This window comes from Pecten maximus, chromosome 16, assembly GCF_902652985.1.
Source record: "Pecten maximus chromosome 16, xPecMax1.1, whole genome shotgun sequence".
Taxonomy (NCBI): Eukaryota; Metazoa; Mollusca; class Bivalvia; order Pectinida; family Pectinidae; genus Pecten; species Pecten maximus.
In genome coordinates, this window is record NC_047030.1 from 22577176 (window position 1) to 22593356 (window position 16181).

The 16181-nt window shown below is 35.2% G+C and overlaps 1 protein-coding gene and 1 long non-coding RNA gene across 3 annotated transcripts in view; both read right to left on the reverse strand.

The window, feature by feature from the left end:
• Positions 1–5219: 5219 nt before the first annotated feature.
• On the reverse strand, positions 5220–6676 carry LOC117344558. Its single transcript, XR_004536205.1, has 2 exons — positions 6568–6676; positions 5220–6536 (listed from the first exon to the last, which is right to left on the reverse strand). It is a non-coding gene; the product is annotated as an uncharacterized LOC117344558 (long non-coding RNA).
• A 241-nt stretch (positions 6677–6917) lies between these two features.
• Positions 6918–16181, reverse strand: part of LOC117314705 — a 59222-nt gene continuing 49958 nt past the window's right edge. For both annotated transcript variants that reach the window (XM_033868793.1, XM_033868794.1), the window contains 2 exons: positions 13779–14918; positions 6918–8488 (listed from right to left, as the gene is read on the reverse strand). In XM_033868793.1, the coding sequence (XP_033724684.1) occupies positions 8354–8488; positions 13779–14849 (1206 nt within the window). In that variant the 5' untranslated portion in view covers positions 14850–14918 and the 3' untranslated portion in view covers positions 6918–8353. The remainder of the gene's footprint in view (positions 8489–13778; positions 14919–16181) is intronic.

A 16181-nucleotide genomic window follows, 5' to 3' on the forward strand; every position in this document is an offset into this window, starting at 1 on the left:
CATAAAACAACATTATCAAATAATTGAAATATTTGTCTAATCAGCCATTTCGGTGCCCGCATGTGTACAAGTACAATGGTTTACCGAGTATGATATTTGTTACTAATTCCTTAGTTAAGTACAAGAGAGTACAGCTATACAGATGAAGTAGATGAATTCTAATAACAAATATAAATAAGAGTACGTTCTTACCTTTTCACGCTTACGTATGAAATAGATGATTTCTTATTAACAATTGATAATACTGATATAACTTCCGATTTAAATACTGCTCAAAGCGGATATGGTTCTGTCATTAATTCGCCCACATCCAGATAAGTAACAACCAATGGAAACAGACGATACCTGCATGTTTACCATTTCATACCACTAAAGGACATTTATATCATCTTCACACAATGGGGGTGATAATTTGTTTCTGCAGGGTATTGTCATCCTGAAACTTTGAATCTAAAAAAAGAAAGACAAATAGAAAATAAAAAATGAAATAAAAATAGCGATTGTTGTTAAAGATTGACTAAGGATCATTTAAATATTCATCATATATTGCACATTATCGTTTTGTTTAGCATATTGGTATATTAGTGATTGTTAAAAGAATGTATTGTGTCTAAAGCATTTTATTATATATAAGTTTAATTGGACAAATACATGAATCACCTTTGTCAATATGTTATCTCCTTCCAGACTTATAGTATACAACTTAGAAGAATCAGTTTTTAAACACAGAAGAGAAGGTCACTTATTCACTTATCTTATAAATCATTAATTTCTTAGAATTGGTCATCAAAACGCCCTCCTCAGGGAAAGTTTGTTTTATATTAATCTAAAACATTAAACTCTTAAGTGCATTTGAAACCAGGACTTCAATATGGCTGTAACAAAGATAAATGCAACTAAAGTGGGGTCCTGATTAAGTCCAAGAAGTCGAACATTATAAATTAAGAGTTATATTTACAATGTATATAATTATTTTTTCTTTGTCGAAAACAATTTTCATTCTTCTATGAAAGAAATTCCGAGAATGGCGCGAAAAATGTGACGTCACAAAACGACAATTGACGTTGCGTATTGATTTGAGAAAAAGAATCCCATTTAAAACCAGTAGAATTGTACATAAAACATGTTTTAAATTAGAAAATCATTTTCAAAAATTGATTATAAGGGTTGATGTCAATTATGTTTTACGCTACGCGGATTCATACAGCTTGCAAACAAAATTTGTTTCATACACCGATGAAACTAAAACAAAATGACATCAATGATTAAATATAATTAAGAGAAGGCTAACCTCAAATTAACAACCTTACAGCCTGAAACCACAAGTAATAGCGCGTACGAAAGTGTTAAAGCAATATATACAATCAATATCATATAATTCAGATAAAATTACATCACACGGATGTTTCGTCCACTAAGAAATGATTGTGAGAAAGTGAATTACGTGCGTCATCATAAATAAGTTAATAATTATTTTTTTCTTAATTGAATTGCACCGAAACAAAATATGTTTGTGTATAAGAACAGGATGTGCCCAGCAAATATGTAAATAACTCGTGACGACCCGATACCACAAAGGTCACCAAGGATAATTTGAACAGGTAACCCACACAGCATACCATTTCAGTATGCATGCTTACAATTGTTAAAAATTGTCAAAAAAATCACCATACTGACTCATATAGATCTGCAACACCCATTCTAAACAAAGACGAGAACAATTTAGGTATGTCCCTAGTATCGATAACATTCGATTGAGCAATTCATTTTGCACTTAACAGTGCCTGACTAAAACAACAATAAAAGTATATAATCAAGCGAGATTGTTCGATCTCCAGGCTTGACGGTCTCTATCCTATGGACTGCAACGTGATGATATACACATCCGGTAATGTGACACGGCATGTTATGTGTACAAATAAATATAATGGTCAACATTCTTTAAAATAAAATACGTATAACGGTTAATATAAATATTTGTTCTCGGTAACTAAATATTTGACATTGCGATGGGTTTTTTTTTTATCTTTGAATATTTTTGAATATTTTAAACAGGATTAGATTTTTGAACTGCAATTTGGTGATGAATCAGTGACAGTTCTGTGTAATAAGGGCCAGTAAAGTCTATTTCTGAATATTTTAAGAAGGATTCGATTTCTTAAGTTTGATACTCTGTTTGGAGACGAATACACAATCTAGTCCATATAAAAGCACATGAAATTGTTACATTTGATTGCACTGATCGTCCACGCAAACACCTACAATCAATATTCTACATTGGGTGACCTTATCGATCACTTGGATATCATAGCTTACCCAAAGTCGTAATATAACAGTGAACATGATGTGTACCTCGCAGCTAAATGCCTATCCTTCAAATTCCTCCTCTGAAATAAAATTCACACACGAGTGATAAATGGTAAATAATGTATAGAGCCAAATTGTTGTCTTATTCTTTTGGCAATACTGTATTTTATATGTGTATTGTTAATAAAATATTTTGAAATTAAATTGTAGAGCCAAAATAGTTCATTTATTTTTCGACGTACGTGGAAACGCTTGAAAAGTGAAGTAAATAAAAAAAAAAACTATTTAAGGACATATATAGTGTTATGTTATGTGCTCCTAGGTATTTTGTTTTCTTATTGATTTTATTTTTATCCTTTATATCGTTGATAGCCCCGGTGCATCGTTGGCCGAAGGGACTCTTCTCTACGTTTCACTCATTTGGCCCGTGGAGCACAAACTTGAAAACGTTTAAAATGTTTATCGACTTATCAAAAGGCTTTTTATTAATGAATATCTTCTTGGTCTGAAAAATAGAAAAGGTAAACCAAAATTGATGTGCAAATGTGTTGCCAAGGTTTGTTCAATTATTACAGGGTTACCAAAGTCGTTTGTCTGATGAAGGTAGTCACCGAAACGACACGCTCAAATTCTACACTGGTTGTGATATACCAAGGTCAATTATTGCTCATTTGTCTGATGAAGTTGACAGCGTAGTCACCGAAAACTTCACCTGGGTCCTTTGTCTGATGAAGGTGACAGCGAAGTTAACGAAAACGCCACGCTAAAATATACATTGACTGTGATATACCAGAGTATATTACTGGTAAGTTGTCTGATGAAGGTTACAGTGCATGTCATCGAAACGGCACACTCAAATCATACACTGGTTGTGATATACCAAAGCCTATTACTGGTCATTTGTCTGATGAAGGTGACAGTGTAGTTACCTAAACATCACGTTCAAATCATACACTGGTTGTGATATACCAAAATCTATTACTAGCCATTTGTCTGATGAAGGTGACAGCGTAGTCATCGAAAACATTAGGGTGAAATCATACACTGGTTGTGATATACCAAAATCTATTACTAGTCATTCGTCTGATGGAGTTGACAGCGTAGGCACCGAAAACGTCACTATCAAATCATACATTGCTTGTTATATACCAAAGTCTATTCATATATATTCCAACCAGAAGAACATTTTTCATGATACTGAATTGATGTTGCATAAAATGCATTGGGAGCATTAGCAATGCTTGTTTTCGTTTTGTATTTTTATACTGGGAATTAATTATACATAACAAAAATAAATGCTGTGAACATGGATTTTTTTTAAAGCCATATGCATAATTATACATGTATAACTTGTGAAACTGTTCCATGTTCTACGTCTGTATGTGATCGTTACTTGTGTCTTAATAAAGGGGCAGATTGCCTCGAAAACATGACAATTTACTTGTCGGTACTGTCGTTACGAGCTAGTATTTCTACATGACTCATTATACCATTATGCGAATGCTACAAGCAAGGAATTCTTCTAATCAATATCCATCGGGTTATAATGATAATTCATGCTATTGTTAGACATCCAAAAGAATGAAAATATCTAAACCAAACACAACGCGTTTCTCCATTCTGTTACAAACTCGCGAAGAAATCCTTAGTTTAACATAGGGTTCCGGTAGATATACACCATTATTTGATTTAACGAAAATTAGTATGTTCTGTCCAATAGTCTAATTGCTTCGAGATATCAGTATTTGAGATTTAAGATATTTCTAATAAATCATTAAACTACGTTGTACCTTGATTTAAATGTCATTGTACATAAAGTAAATGTTCATAACACTATGACGTACAAACGTGTCATAAGGGTGGTCTTTATTGATCAGGTCAATCACATTTTTCTCTAATCGTCATTTAAACTGTCAACAGCGTACTGTGAAATGTATTTTTCAGTTTGTTAAGGATAGCGATATATAAGGTGACCTACCACAACCAATAAAGTGATGCTTTGATAACAGCTCTGTTATCTTTTCCTGACCTGTATGACCAGTGTATCCTGTACAATGTGTAGCAACAGTGTACACGTTACCTTAGTGTATACACGCTATATGTGTCATTCAAGTCTCAAGTCTCTTATTCAAGATAACACAGCTGTTATCGAAACGCACTAGTGTTGATCTATCACTATACAATGTAGCGCTTTTCAGCTATTCCATTTACTGCTAACCAACCTATTGTCGCGGCGACTTAATGTCGCGATTTACAGTCATTGAAGACCTACTTTACATATGATTGAAACTATTTCGCGGCAATTAATTTCCGCGAATTTCAATCGCCCGCGAAAATTTACCGCACGCAAAAACGTGTTGGTTTACAGTATTCAGTATGTATCTTTGGTTCTTTCGCTATGTTTTGTCTCTTTCCTTCAGTATTCTGACAGTAAATACCATTTTAGTAATTTTTTTTTTTTGTAAAGTATTATCATTATATGGTGATCAAGTGAAATATACGCGTTATTTAATCTTCTGTAATTGATGCTTAGAAAAACAACGTGAGAAGAACAAAGACCGATGTTGTTAAATTCCTTTAGCATGTCATCTGTACACATAGGTTCCCTGTAATCGTCTCTGGGTTGGTGATTATTACTCAGAGCGACAGGTTGGCATCTGGACATTTTCATCACAAGCATGCCACAAGATGGTACACATTTATTTACATTTATCTGTTCAGAGCGACAGGTTGGCATCTGGACATTTTCATCACAAGCATGCCACAAGATGGTACACATTTATTTACATTTATCTGTTCAGAGCGACAGGTTGGCTTCTGGACATTTTCATCACTAGCATGCCTAGAAGATTCATCTTTATTAGAACACATGACGAGAAAACAATCATATAAAGAAAAAGGTCACTGCTTAATGTTCTTCAACTGATTATTTTATTGATGATATTCACAAGGTTCATTTTGATACATAATATGTCAAACTTAATTACACGTTATTCTTATATCTCCACAACAATTTAAATTAAACAATATCCTGCTTTGAAACCCATACTGCATTGTGGTCCCCTCCATAAAACATCTTTAATCGCTTTTGCACGTAGAACAAATGCCAGTACCACATCATTGTTCTGTTAGGTAATATAACCGTTAAGTTGCCGAACAACATTGGATCCTTGCAAAGGTATGTCTGCAGGATACGAATTACTTGACATGTCCAGCTGAAAGGTTCATGATTTTTCAACTACTACCAAAGCTATTACTCTTACTGTATCTTATTGTATTTTCTAGTACTGTTTATATATCATGTGATGTTATTTATATTCTTTGTGTCTTGATAAAGGGACGGATTACCTCTAAAATTTGACAATTTCCATTGCCCCCACTGTTGGAATTACTTCTTTTCCCCATGTATATATAAACTGTCGGTTTGGTATTGGTATTAATATTTCATAAAATAAGATCATTTAGATCAGACAGACGCATGAGTAGCGCAATAATTTAGTTTTAATATGCGTGACCTCGAGGTCAACTATTATAGTACGCGAGTCTGTAACAGAGGTGTATTGTCTACGTGATGAACTCACGTGGGGAATTGTCAACCAAAAGTTAAAATACCACTACATCCACATTTACTACATGAAAGTAGATCTGCATCAAAATACACGTAACGTTTTAGAATAATTTACATATAATGTAAAATATAAGTCATGGTTTGTACAAATTATGTACACATCTGACAAAAGTAGGAAGCTAGATAAACAATCTGATAGTATAGATCAATTTACGATACCACTCATTAGATGACATGCAATGCTGTGTCTTACGAATTTACTTTCTGAAATAATTTGACATTGCTTTGATTTTCTGAAATGAAAAAGGATATCTCTTAATAGTTTTTTTTATGTCTTTTTATAACAAATTATATTTTCCTGGATATGTTTCATAATTAATCGTTTCCGAGATCTACTTTTACACGAACTACTTATTATTGTTTAATTATTGTTTTTTAATTCAATAAATTACTATATATCCCGACATATACCTGGAAATAATTTGTTTTCCCGAGAACTACCTTAGAATAATTTATACTTCCCGCGAGCTTTCTTGAAATGATTTATATTTCTCGAGATCTACATTGAAATAATGTATACTTATCATATCTATATCTACCTTGGAATACTATATGTTTCCTGAGATCTACCTCGAAATGATCTATATTTGCCCAGATCTACCTCGAAAGGATCTATATTTGCCCAGATCTACCTTGAAAAACTATAAATTTTCTGGGTTCTACCTTTGAATATTTTATATAGTTTCTGATATCTATATTTAAATACGTTATAGTATTTTTTAATATCGTGGAAATTCTTCGCTTTTGAGATCTTCTCCGAATTTTTTTTTTTTTTTTTTTTAGATATAATATTATGTGATATCTATATTAAATTACTACATATTTTCTGAGATCTCTATTGAATTCTTTTGATATTTTTTTTTAAAAATTCTTAAAAATATTTCGTGTTATCTGCAATCTACTTTGATATAATTCATGATCTCAAAGGTCTACGTGGTACAATTCATATTCCCTGAGGTCTGTCACACTTTATTATCCTGGCTAGATATTTGTATTTGCAATGAATAAACGAGTTTGTTTTTTTTTGCTTATGTGGAATATTTCATTCAGTGATTTTGCTCCAATTGAATATCGTATATCAGGTTTATTTGTAAAGTAAATCATAAAATCATAATAAATGTACCCAGGGCATTTATTTTGAAGAAAACAACAATAATTTCATATCAACTCACGGTTTCAATGTTGCTGGGTACAAGGCTTAATATTTTCCACTTTGTCTATGACATATTTCAAGGGACTACACGACATATTGAAGCTCAGATCTATATGGGAATGGCCTTGACATAAATGATGTGCGTTCGTTTAGGGCCTCCTCCTCGAAACAATTTTTGGTTATATTAAGTGTCCGATCCCTTCAAAACTTTCATTTGTTGTTTCTCCAATGACAATGTCGTCCGCTTGTTTGTCGAAGCCATATTTCGTAATAAAGAGAACTAAATTCAGGGCAGGGAGACGTAGCTAAACAGCGGTAAAATTCACAAGCGAGCGTTTCGAAAGCACCGACGGCTCGTGATATCACCCAATCACGGGTAATGAACCCCGGGTCGTGATCTTTCGGGGCGGAGTTGTTACAGGTTGGAAATATAAGTATGGACCAGAGAAACGCTTCGTTGTCTCAGTAAAAACGTTATTTCAGAATTTGTCATTTCAGAAAAAAAGTCATATAGCATTACTTCGTTGTTGCCGAAGTGGGCAAGCAAAACGGAAATAATTTGTACAAAAGACAGTGGAAAATTTTCAGTTTTTCCGATTTAAATTGATTCGCAAAATTCAAAAACAAATATCGCAATAGAATAGGCGATATGCCAGTCAAACTTGTTTCAATGAATATTTCAGACAGACGTTTTGTTTTCATTAACTATATTCCAGTGAAATCATTGGTTTCCATTAATATTCCAGTCAAAAGTTTTGATGCCACTGAATATTTCACCCAAACATTCTATTCATATTAAATGTTCAAGTCAAACTTTCTAAATGTGTTTCACTGAATATTCCAACCAAACATTTTTGTTTTCTTTCCCTTTTTCACTCAATCTACATGTTTCCGTGGATATTCTAGCAAAAATTCGTGTTCCAATTTGATATTCCAGGCTCACTTTTTGTTTCGATTGGAAATTTCAGCAAACAATCTCCTCATTAATCTTGGTAAACTTATGTTTCCAATGAACATTTCAGTCAAACATTTCATTTCCAATGTGTATTCGAATCAAACATTTTTGTTTGCATTGCATGTTTCATTAAACTAACAGCTCATGACCATTGCTTGATATTTGTTTCAATCGAATGATGGTCAAGTATGACAATAACACCTTCTAATCATGATTTGTTTTTATTCCTTTCTATCAATGCGTTAATTAGTTAATTAAAACATCCTTTTTATCATCTGTTTCCGGGAAATTTTCGAGTCAAACCATCGCCTTATAATCCTACAACAGCAATGATAATAATGACGATAGCAAACACCAGTATAATTGCTAACATACAGCACATGACCCGGAGCCCTGACCCATCCACGCCGAGATCCTTTACCATTTCCTCCCGCCGTGCCAGTGCCTGCAAACGAAATACACCATTAGTTAAAACACATATCAAATAATACATGTTTTCTAGATACTGAAAGGTCTGTTAATATGAAACTGTCATATAGCTAGTTGACTCGCATGGAAAAATGTCACATATTGAGGTCTGCATTGTTGAAGTAAGTAAATACATGCAGGTAATTCAAATAGGAAAATATGATTTACCTCATTTTTCCTTTGTCAAGACTAAAACGTTCTGAATAACAGAAAGTAAATTGTACATATTATGCATAATATAACATATGTCCTCAAGTGATTTAAACAAATAAATATAAAATAGAGAATGGTTTGTTCCTTTTAGTTTCGGAACGAGGATATGATGTACCTTGCAGAGTCGATACGTGGACATATACAAGTAGTTGTTTTGTAACCTACTATGCTTATGGCAAAAAACCATAAGGACCTACACATCCACCGGTAGTTCCCCTGTACTGAGTGACTTGCACTGCTAGATCAGACCGAATTCTTCGGTATAAAACAAATGATTATTTGTTGGAGCTTGAGAACAAGAAGACTTGCATGTACTGAAATGATGTCAATTGCATCATTGACGAGTCCTAGAAGGATGAAACAGCTGTATAAACAGTTAGATTAATTTTGGCTCTACTGTATGAATTTGTTTTGAAAGGTGCTTCTGCCTTGTGTGTCTACTACAATGCTGACTGATGAAAGTGAGCTCTATCTTACATCGAACCTATTCACTGTGATCCAACGCTTGCTGAGTAGAACTAAAAGGTTGGTAAATATATGTATAACACTTAACCTCTTTTTAGAATATAACAGTGAACATTCTAAATGAAAACTGTCTGTTGGAAAGGAAACTAAATTCAGATAGAAATATATTGAAAGGAAAGCTGGACGAGTAAAGAGTAGATTGGCGTTCATAGACAGATGGAAGGAGATATATGTGAATGGGTAATGGTATTGTTAAAGGTGGACAAATAAAATGTGTTGATAGAAAAGTATTTAAAGTGCTAATTGTAATGTTAATTACATGCTCTTTGCACTTCTTGGGTGTATATTATCACATTAATTTGTTACTATGACTTTGTTGTGCTGATAATGATAGTAGGGATTTCCGGACACGAATGTAATGTAGCATGTCATCGTTTACTTTACTGACTTCTTGCCGGAGAATGGGCAAAAATGAAAACAGCCTGCATTAGATTCGCTTTCAAATTCATTGGTTCCCTTTTCTTTTCAGATTATAAATGTTAGTGAAAAGAGACCACAAGACTGTTACAGTATAATATGAAAGGAGTCTTTTTACCGTGAACGTCAGTTTGTGGTTGGAGTTATCGCTCCTTCCAGACACACCGTGTGATGAGATATGTATAAATGAAAAAAAAGCTGGACGTCGGAACAACAGGCGTCACGTGGGCTTGACAAAGAGGTGGTGACATTTACAGCACGCGTAGTTTAACTGACGGTAAAAAACCCAACAAAAACAAAAACAAACAAAACAAAAAACAAAAACAAAATAACAACAACAAACAAACAAACAAAACGAAAACAAACCCTCTCTATAAAACAATTAGTGCAACCAAATGCAAACACTGTCTTCTCCAGGTTTAAATTCAACAACATCTTACACAGCAACTCAACGTTTGATAAATTTGCGACATAATTATGTATTGCAATGCAGGACATAGTGGTTTTGGCTAAAACTCCTAAAAAAAGAAGGTCAACGACTTACATTAGTCAATGTATACGAGCAAAAGGCAACTGAAGTCAACGAATAAGTCAGGCATCCAGTTGATATTGGTCGATACATAGTATGATCGAAGGGGAATAACTCAAACGGATATAGAAGAAAACATCACAGCAACCCACACAGACACAAAGTCTACAAAATACAGCAAAGCACAGTTACATGTTTATGTGTGAATTCCAATATCACCCCGGTCCAATGACCATGCCTTTGTTGTCATTTAAGTTAGATACTGGTGCGCATGTCCAGGTCGTGCCTAGTCACGCATTTCATCCCTTGCTCTCCAAGCTGAACCATGATAAGCTGACAAAACAATTGTCTCCGACAGTGTATTACCAATCGAAATCCTAGGTTTGGACTATAAGCATGTCTAGACCTCGACTTACTTAAGCTGATATATATGGTGAAATATCACCTCCTGTCTCTACACCTTCTACAACTACGCAACATTCGATAAACAAATGGTTCTGACGGAATACTCTTCAAATGTATCGTTAAGCTCTCTTGGAAATGTACTATCCATGCCCCAATTAATGTCCCAGACAACCTCAAGGCCGAGCTAGATCGGATTTAGTCGTTAAAAACTCCTCTGGTCGATTCAACATATGTTTAGTACCCTAAACGTCATATCCTATGAAAACTCGAAAACAACAACAAAGAATACGACATTATTCAAACTCAAAATTAATTAAACGAGGGCAAAATATAAGTAAGAATTGCATGGAGACTCAAGAAAAAGTACAAGGAAAACAAGACCAGATGTTCCAGAAGAGTAAGCATTTCTGCTTAATTCGACGTACTCGCCATAAAAATCTAGGTCGAATCATGGTATAGTCACAATCCCAAATGAATGTTAAGGTGATGACAACGGAACCACTGGGGATATCAACGAGCATCGAACACGACTGACTTGATATTTCGTAAAGAAAGAGTTATTTCCACGTGAGATCATGATTTCGACCATGACAAATTTTCACTGTTTTCTTTTGATGATATTTAACTCATCGTACAGTAGATACATGTTCTTGCGGATGCCGTTTGCTTGAATATGAGTTTCAACCTGTAGGTAGTGGTTTTAAAGGTTTAAGTGGCATCAGCGCAATATTTGACGATATTTTTGTACATGGCAAGACTAGAGAAAAGCACGACGCTAACCTCCTTAACAGAACAGGAGCGCTTACGACTAGTAGGTATCAAATTCAATGAAATAATTGTGGAGGATATCCAGTACGCAAAGATCCAAAAGGCAATGTTCATCATATTATTTGGATGCATATGCTTTCTCCAGTATTAAAGAGCCTATGCTATCCGGCGATGCATCGTCGAGACCATGACAAAATGTCACCAAGGACACAAACAATTTTGAGATTTTACACATGCATAGGGCTTTATGCATGATACTTTAAGTGCGCACCACCCGGAATTGCACAGTCTAGCAGAACGTACTCTTTAAACTGTCAAGCGCATCCTAGCAAGGGCGTACGCCGATGAAAGCGGTCTTTCCGCTGCCATGTTATAATATAGGACTAACCGTGAGACTCTGGTCTGTCACCAGCCAACTGTTGATGGATCGTCGTTAACTCTCCATATCTTGCCGTCATTATGTGAGCAGTTGAAACCTACTCTAGTTGACAAGTAATTATCGTATTGGAAATCGGTGAGACAGTGCACTTTAGACGTAATAAAAGATGGTGGTACATACCCGAGAAATAGATGTAAACCGCATATAACACCTGTCGCCTGACATTACGACTAGTCACATAAAGACTTTACATAGAAAGAAATCCGAAACCTTGATAAACCAGTACCACCCCCATACATATACGCGGTCGCCCAGTAACCCCTCAGAAACCAATCTAATTCCAGTCCAAAATCAGCTAAGTAAGTGTTGAATGATTCTGTTTACATAACTCGACCTGGTCAGCAGGTAAAACCGAATTTGAAACCGCCGATGTGAAAAATGATGTGTTTTACGTGAAGTGACAAGATCCGGCATGATGAAAGTGACACTATATGGATATTTCAATCCATAAAGTGTACAATGGCATGTTTGGTTTGGCTTGTTTTTTTTCACGTCCTATCAACAACTATGCATTTAAGGACGGTCTACCCGGTAAGCGAGTGGCATGCATTTAGTGTATATGTGTATGTTTTGTGATAGCGTGAAGCTGATGTCGAGTTTTTAATGCTACTTCACTAAAACATACTTACGAAGACATCAATCAGGACACCTTGCCCGGATCAAATTATAATGACAATGGGAGAACTAGTCGTCCAGCTCTCAAAATGCTGGTGGTAGCATTTACAATTCTAAAGCTCTACCTGAAAGACTATATCATTATATTATCCCTCTCCAAGGAATGGGCTGTTTCTACTGAATGAATTTTTTGTATAAATGGCCTTCTTATTTTAATGCTAGCCCCGGTCGTTGCCTTTATCCAAACTTATTTTTACTACTTACTTAAACTCTAAAATAAATTGGCTGAAGGTGGATTTTGAAAATTTTGTAAAAACGGTTCTGGTATTAGGATTATTGTTTTTTCACTCTGAACACAACCATGACTCAGACACGTATTGGTCTCTTGTTAAAAAATATTTCCGAGAAAGGACAATGCCGATATAAGCATATTATTTTGAACTTTACTTAAAACTCTCTCGTGTAATACGTGACTAGTATCAAACATGATACTCTTAATGAAAACTTTAGATGAGGTAACAAGAACCTACCTATTCAAATTCATTTTAAGGTATATCAATGTGATATCTTTGTCAATACGGAAGAGCATGGAATCATGAATTCCCTTTCTCATTTAACGTCAGAGTGGTATTAAGACACGTATCAAACATTTTATGGGACATTATACATGGATGAATTTCTAATAAAATGATTTGAAAGTAAAATCCTGAAAAAAATGCTTGCAGAACATATATATTGCATACACATATCATACATACATGAAAAAGTAAAGAAATCGTAAGATACGTAATCATTATATATTTCCCATCGAGACACCTAGAATTACTCATGATGGAAGACCTATTCCATCAGTATACTTGAAGGAGTGAAGGAAGATCAAGTAAATATGAAACAAGATTTTTAGATTGGCACATATGATGGAAGACCTATTCCAGCCATGAACTTGAAGGAGAGAGGGAAGATCTAGACAACAATTAAACATGAAATTGAGACTTTTAGATTTGCATGACATTGGCATTGAGGCAGCAGTGCAAAGCCAACAACAGTTCCGCGCCATTTTAAGGAGGAGGCAAACACGAGCCTTTCAAAACTCACACGTATGTAGCTTGCACACCGGAAATCCCGTCCTTAAATGATTATAGATGTTGATAGGGCATTAAACGAAGTCAAACCAAACCAAACTACACGTGCAAGAAAATTTGTCATAATTATCAAGTCTTAATAGAACATGCATTTAAGAGTATGAGTTATTTTCAGCATTATGTTGAGGAACATTTCAAAAGCAATGTTTGTTATTGTAGCATACCAAACATTGACAATGATCGTTGTTGTTTACAGGACGTGCGATATGCTCACCTCGGCATAACGGGAATCCGAGTTTAAAGCTGAGTCGGGTGACGTCTTTGACAACAAAGATTCAGTTTGTGATTCATCGAAAAGATGAACATCTATATTAACCTTGCGATTTTGGCAATTATAATTCTTTTCGTCATGGCCTTGTGATTCCCGGTTTTCATTTATTTGTTCCTCCGTTTCCCCGCTCCTAAACCTGTCGTCATCATCACCAGTATTTCCATTCGTCTTGGCGAAAAAATTAGTTGACTGATTAATACAGTCTTTTTTCGTACCTTGTATGTCACACGATGAGGAATTTAAACAGTGTTCCCGTGTTTGCTCGTCCTTAATCAAAACTTGCTTGACCACCAGTTCGTTATGTGAAGGCATGTTATTGCAGTCATTAGCAATATCTTCATTTGATTGATCGCCGAACGATCCTTCTGAAATTCCGTCCGAGTATTTGTTTGTAGACGTATTACAACATTTCATACTTGACCCCGTTGACGTTTCGTCAGCGTTAAAACGTTCCTCCCTATTGGTACATTGTCTACCACAACTGAAGCACCTTCCAGTCGACTCCAGTACAATGACCGGACCTTGTCCGAATATGTCACCAGCATTGTCTTCTGCAACACAAATATTCTGTTCAGTTCTGTAACTAATATCAGCCGCTTTTTTATCGGCTCCAAAACAGGAGAGAACCTGATTTTCCTCCCTTCGTGGATAAGGCCTCGGTGATTGTACAGAAAAAACGGGATCACTTTCTAGGGGTTCGGTTGTATTTTCCTTCAATTCCTTTACTGGTGACAATGATGGTAATGGCGCGCCCATATTATGAATATTGTCTTTCGGTGATGACGACATATTTTGAGATAGTGCACTTGTATTTAAGTTAATACATGGTGATTTCATTACACTTTGTGGTGATTCCACCGAAACAATTATTGTTGATGAATTTGAATTATTGACATCCAGGACTGATTCCAGATATGAACATTTACCAGGCATTTGTACAGTTGTATAACCCTTCCTGAAATCCGAGAGGACTTTTTGAGATGTGTCCAGTTCTGAAGCAATCGACTCCTCCATAAGTTTTCTATACAAGGCCAGTCTTCAAATGTCAACAATGATATAAGTCAGCGCATTCCATCTTCCCCACTGCAAACAAAGAGAAATATGAGTTAAATATGACAAGATTATAAAGGCTTGCCAAAAAATGAATAAATCATTCATATACCGATAAGTGTCCCATTATGATAACTATAATTGACGACCAGCAACAAAATATAAAAAAGAAAAACTTTGTTACAATATTTAAATGAAACAATTGAATCTTTGTTTTGCGTAGCATGTATTTTAAATAGGTAACAGTTACGTGCCGAAAGACTTTAGCGTTTTTATGATGCCAAAACAACAAAATTCAGAAAGTAAATATTGTTTTACTCCTCACGCGATTGGTTTGTACTTTTGATGTTTCTGGAAGGAGCGTTAGAGTGATCTCCCATTAACGTCAAATGCACATGGGGCTATTTAAGTGCAGAAGCAGGGGTCAACAAACAGGAAGCATGATTCGTCGGAAAATGAACACCGGGAAGAAAAACAAGTGCTACGTTTACACGAGGAAGGTAAAATGAACGTAGAAATTCGCAGTATTGTAGGATTTTCATCTTCTGCCACCAGCAAGTTTTTAAAGAATTTTCGAGAACATGAAAGCTTTGAAAACAAGCCGAGAAGTGGGATACCTAGATCGACCAGTGTTTAAAGTGATGGACAACTGCATTGTTAAACATGATCATTGATATTTTCGGATGAAACTAAATGAGTTCTGGGTACAGACCAGAAAGTGTACGCATGAAGAAAGGCAACGATAATTTGCGTACCGAGTGTCTTGGGACCAGGAAAGTACGTCACAGTAGCTCTCCTTTGGGGGTGTGCTTGTGCTATTGGAGTAGATGTATTGACGCCATTGATGGTAATTTGAACGTTGAAAAGTATATTAAGCTTCTGGACAAAAAACTGTGGCCTGCTGTTCTAAAACATTTTGCTGACAAGGCATGGATTTTCCAGGACAAAAATTCCCAGCACACATGTCTAAATGGGATGAGTATTGGAAGACGAAACAATATAAGCTTTACCCGGAATTCTCACTCTTCAGATATAAACAATATTGAAAATGTGTGGAAAATGATTAGATATGTCTCCAGCGAGTGCAGAATACTATTAAATCCAGACAGAAACTTATTGATGCTGTACTGCACATTTGAACGTCTTCACTCCAGAGTACTGTAAATGTGACGTGCTCAAATTTAAGCGCAAAATCTAATTAAAGCCGATTGGTGCAATGATAAATTAGCGCACCGACGATACGAAATTAAGCGATTTTTTTCCACAGCGAAAATCGCTTAGATAAGATTACTGCTA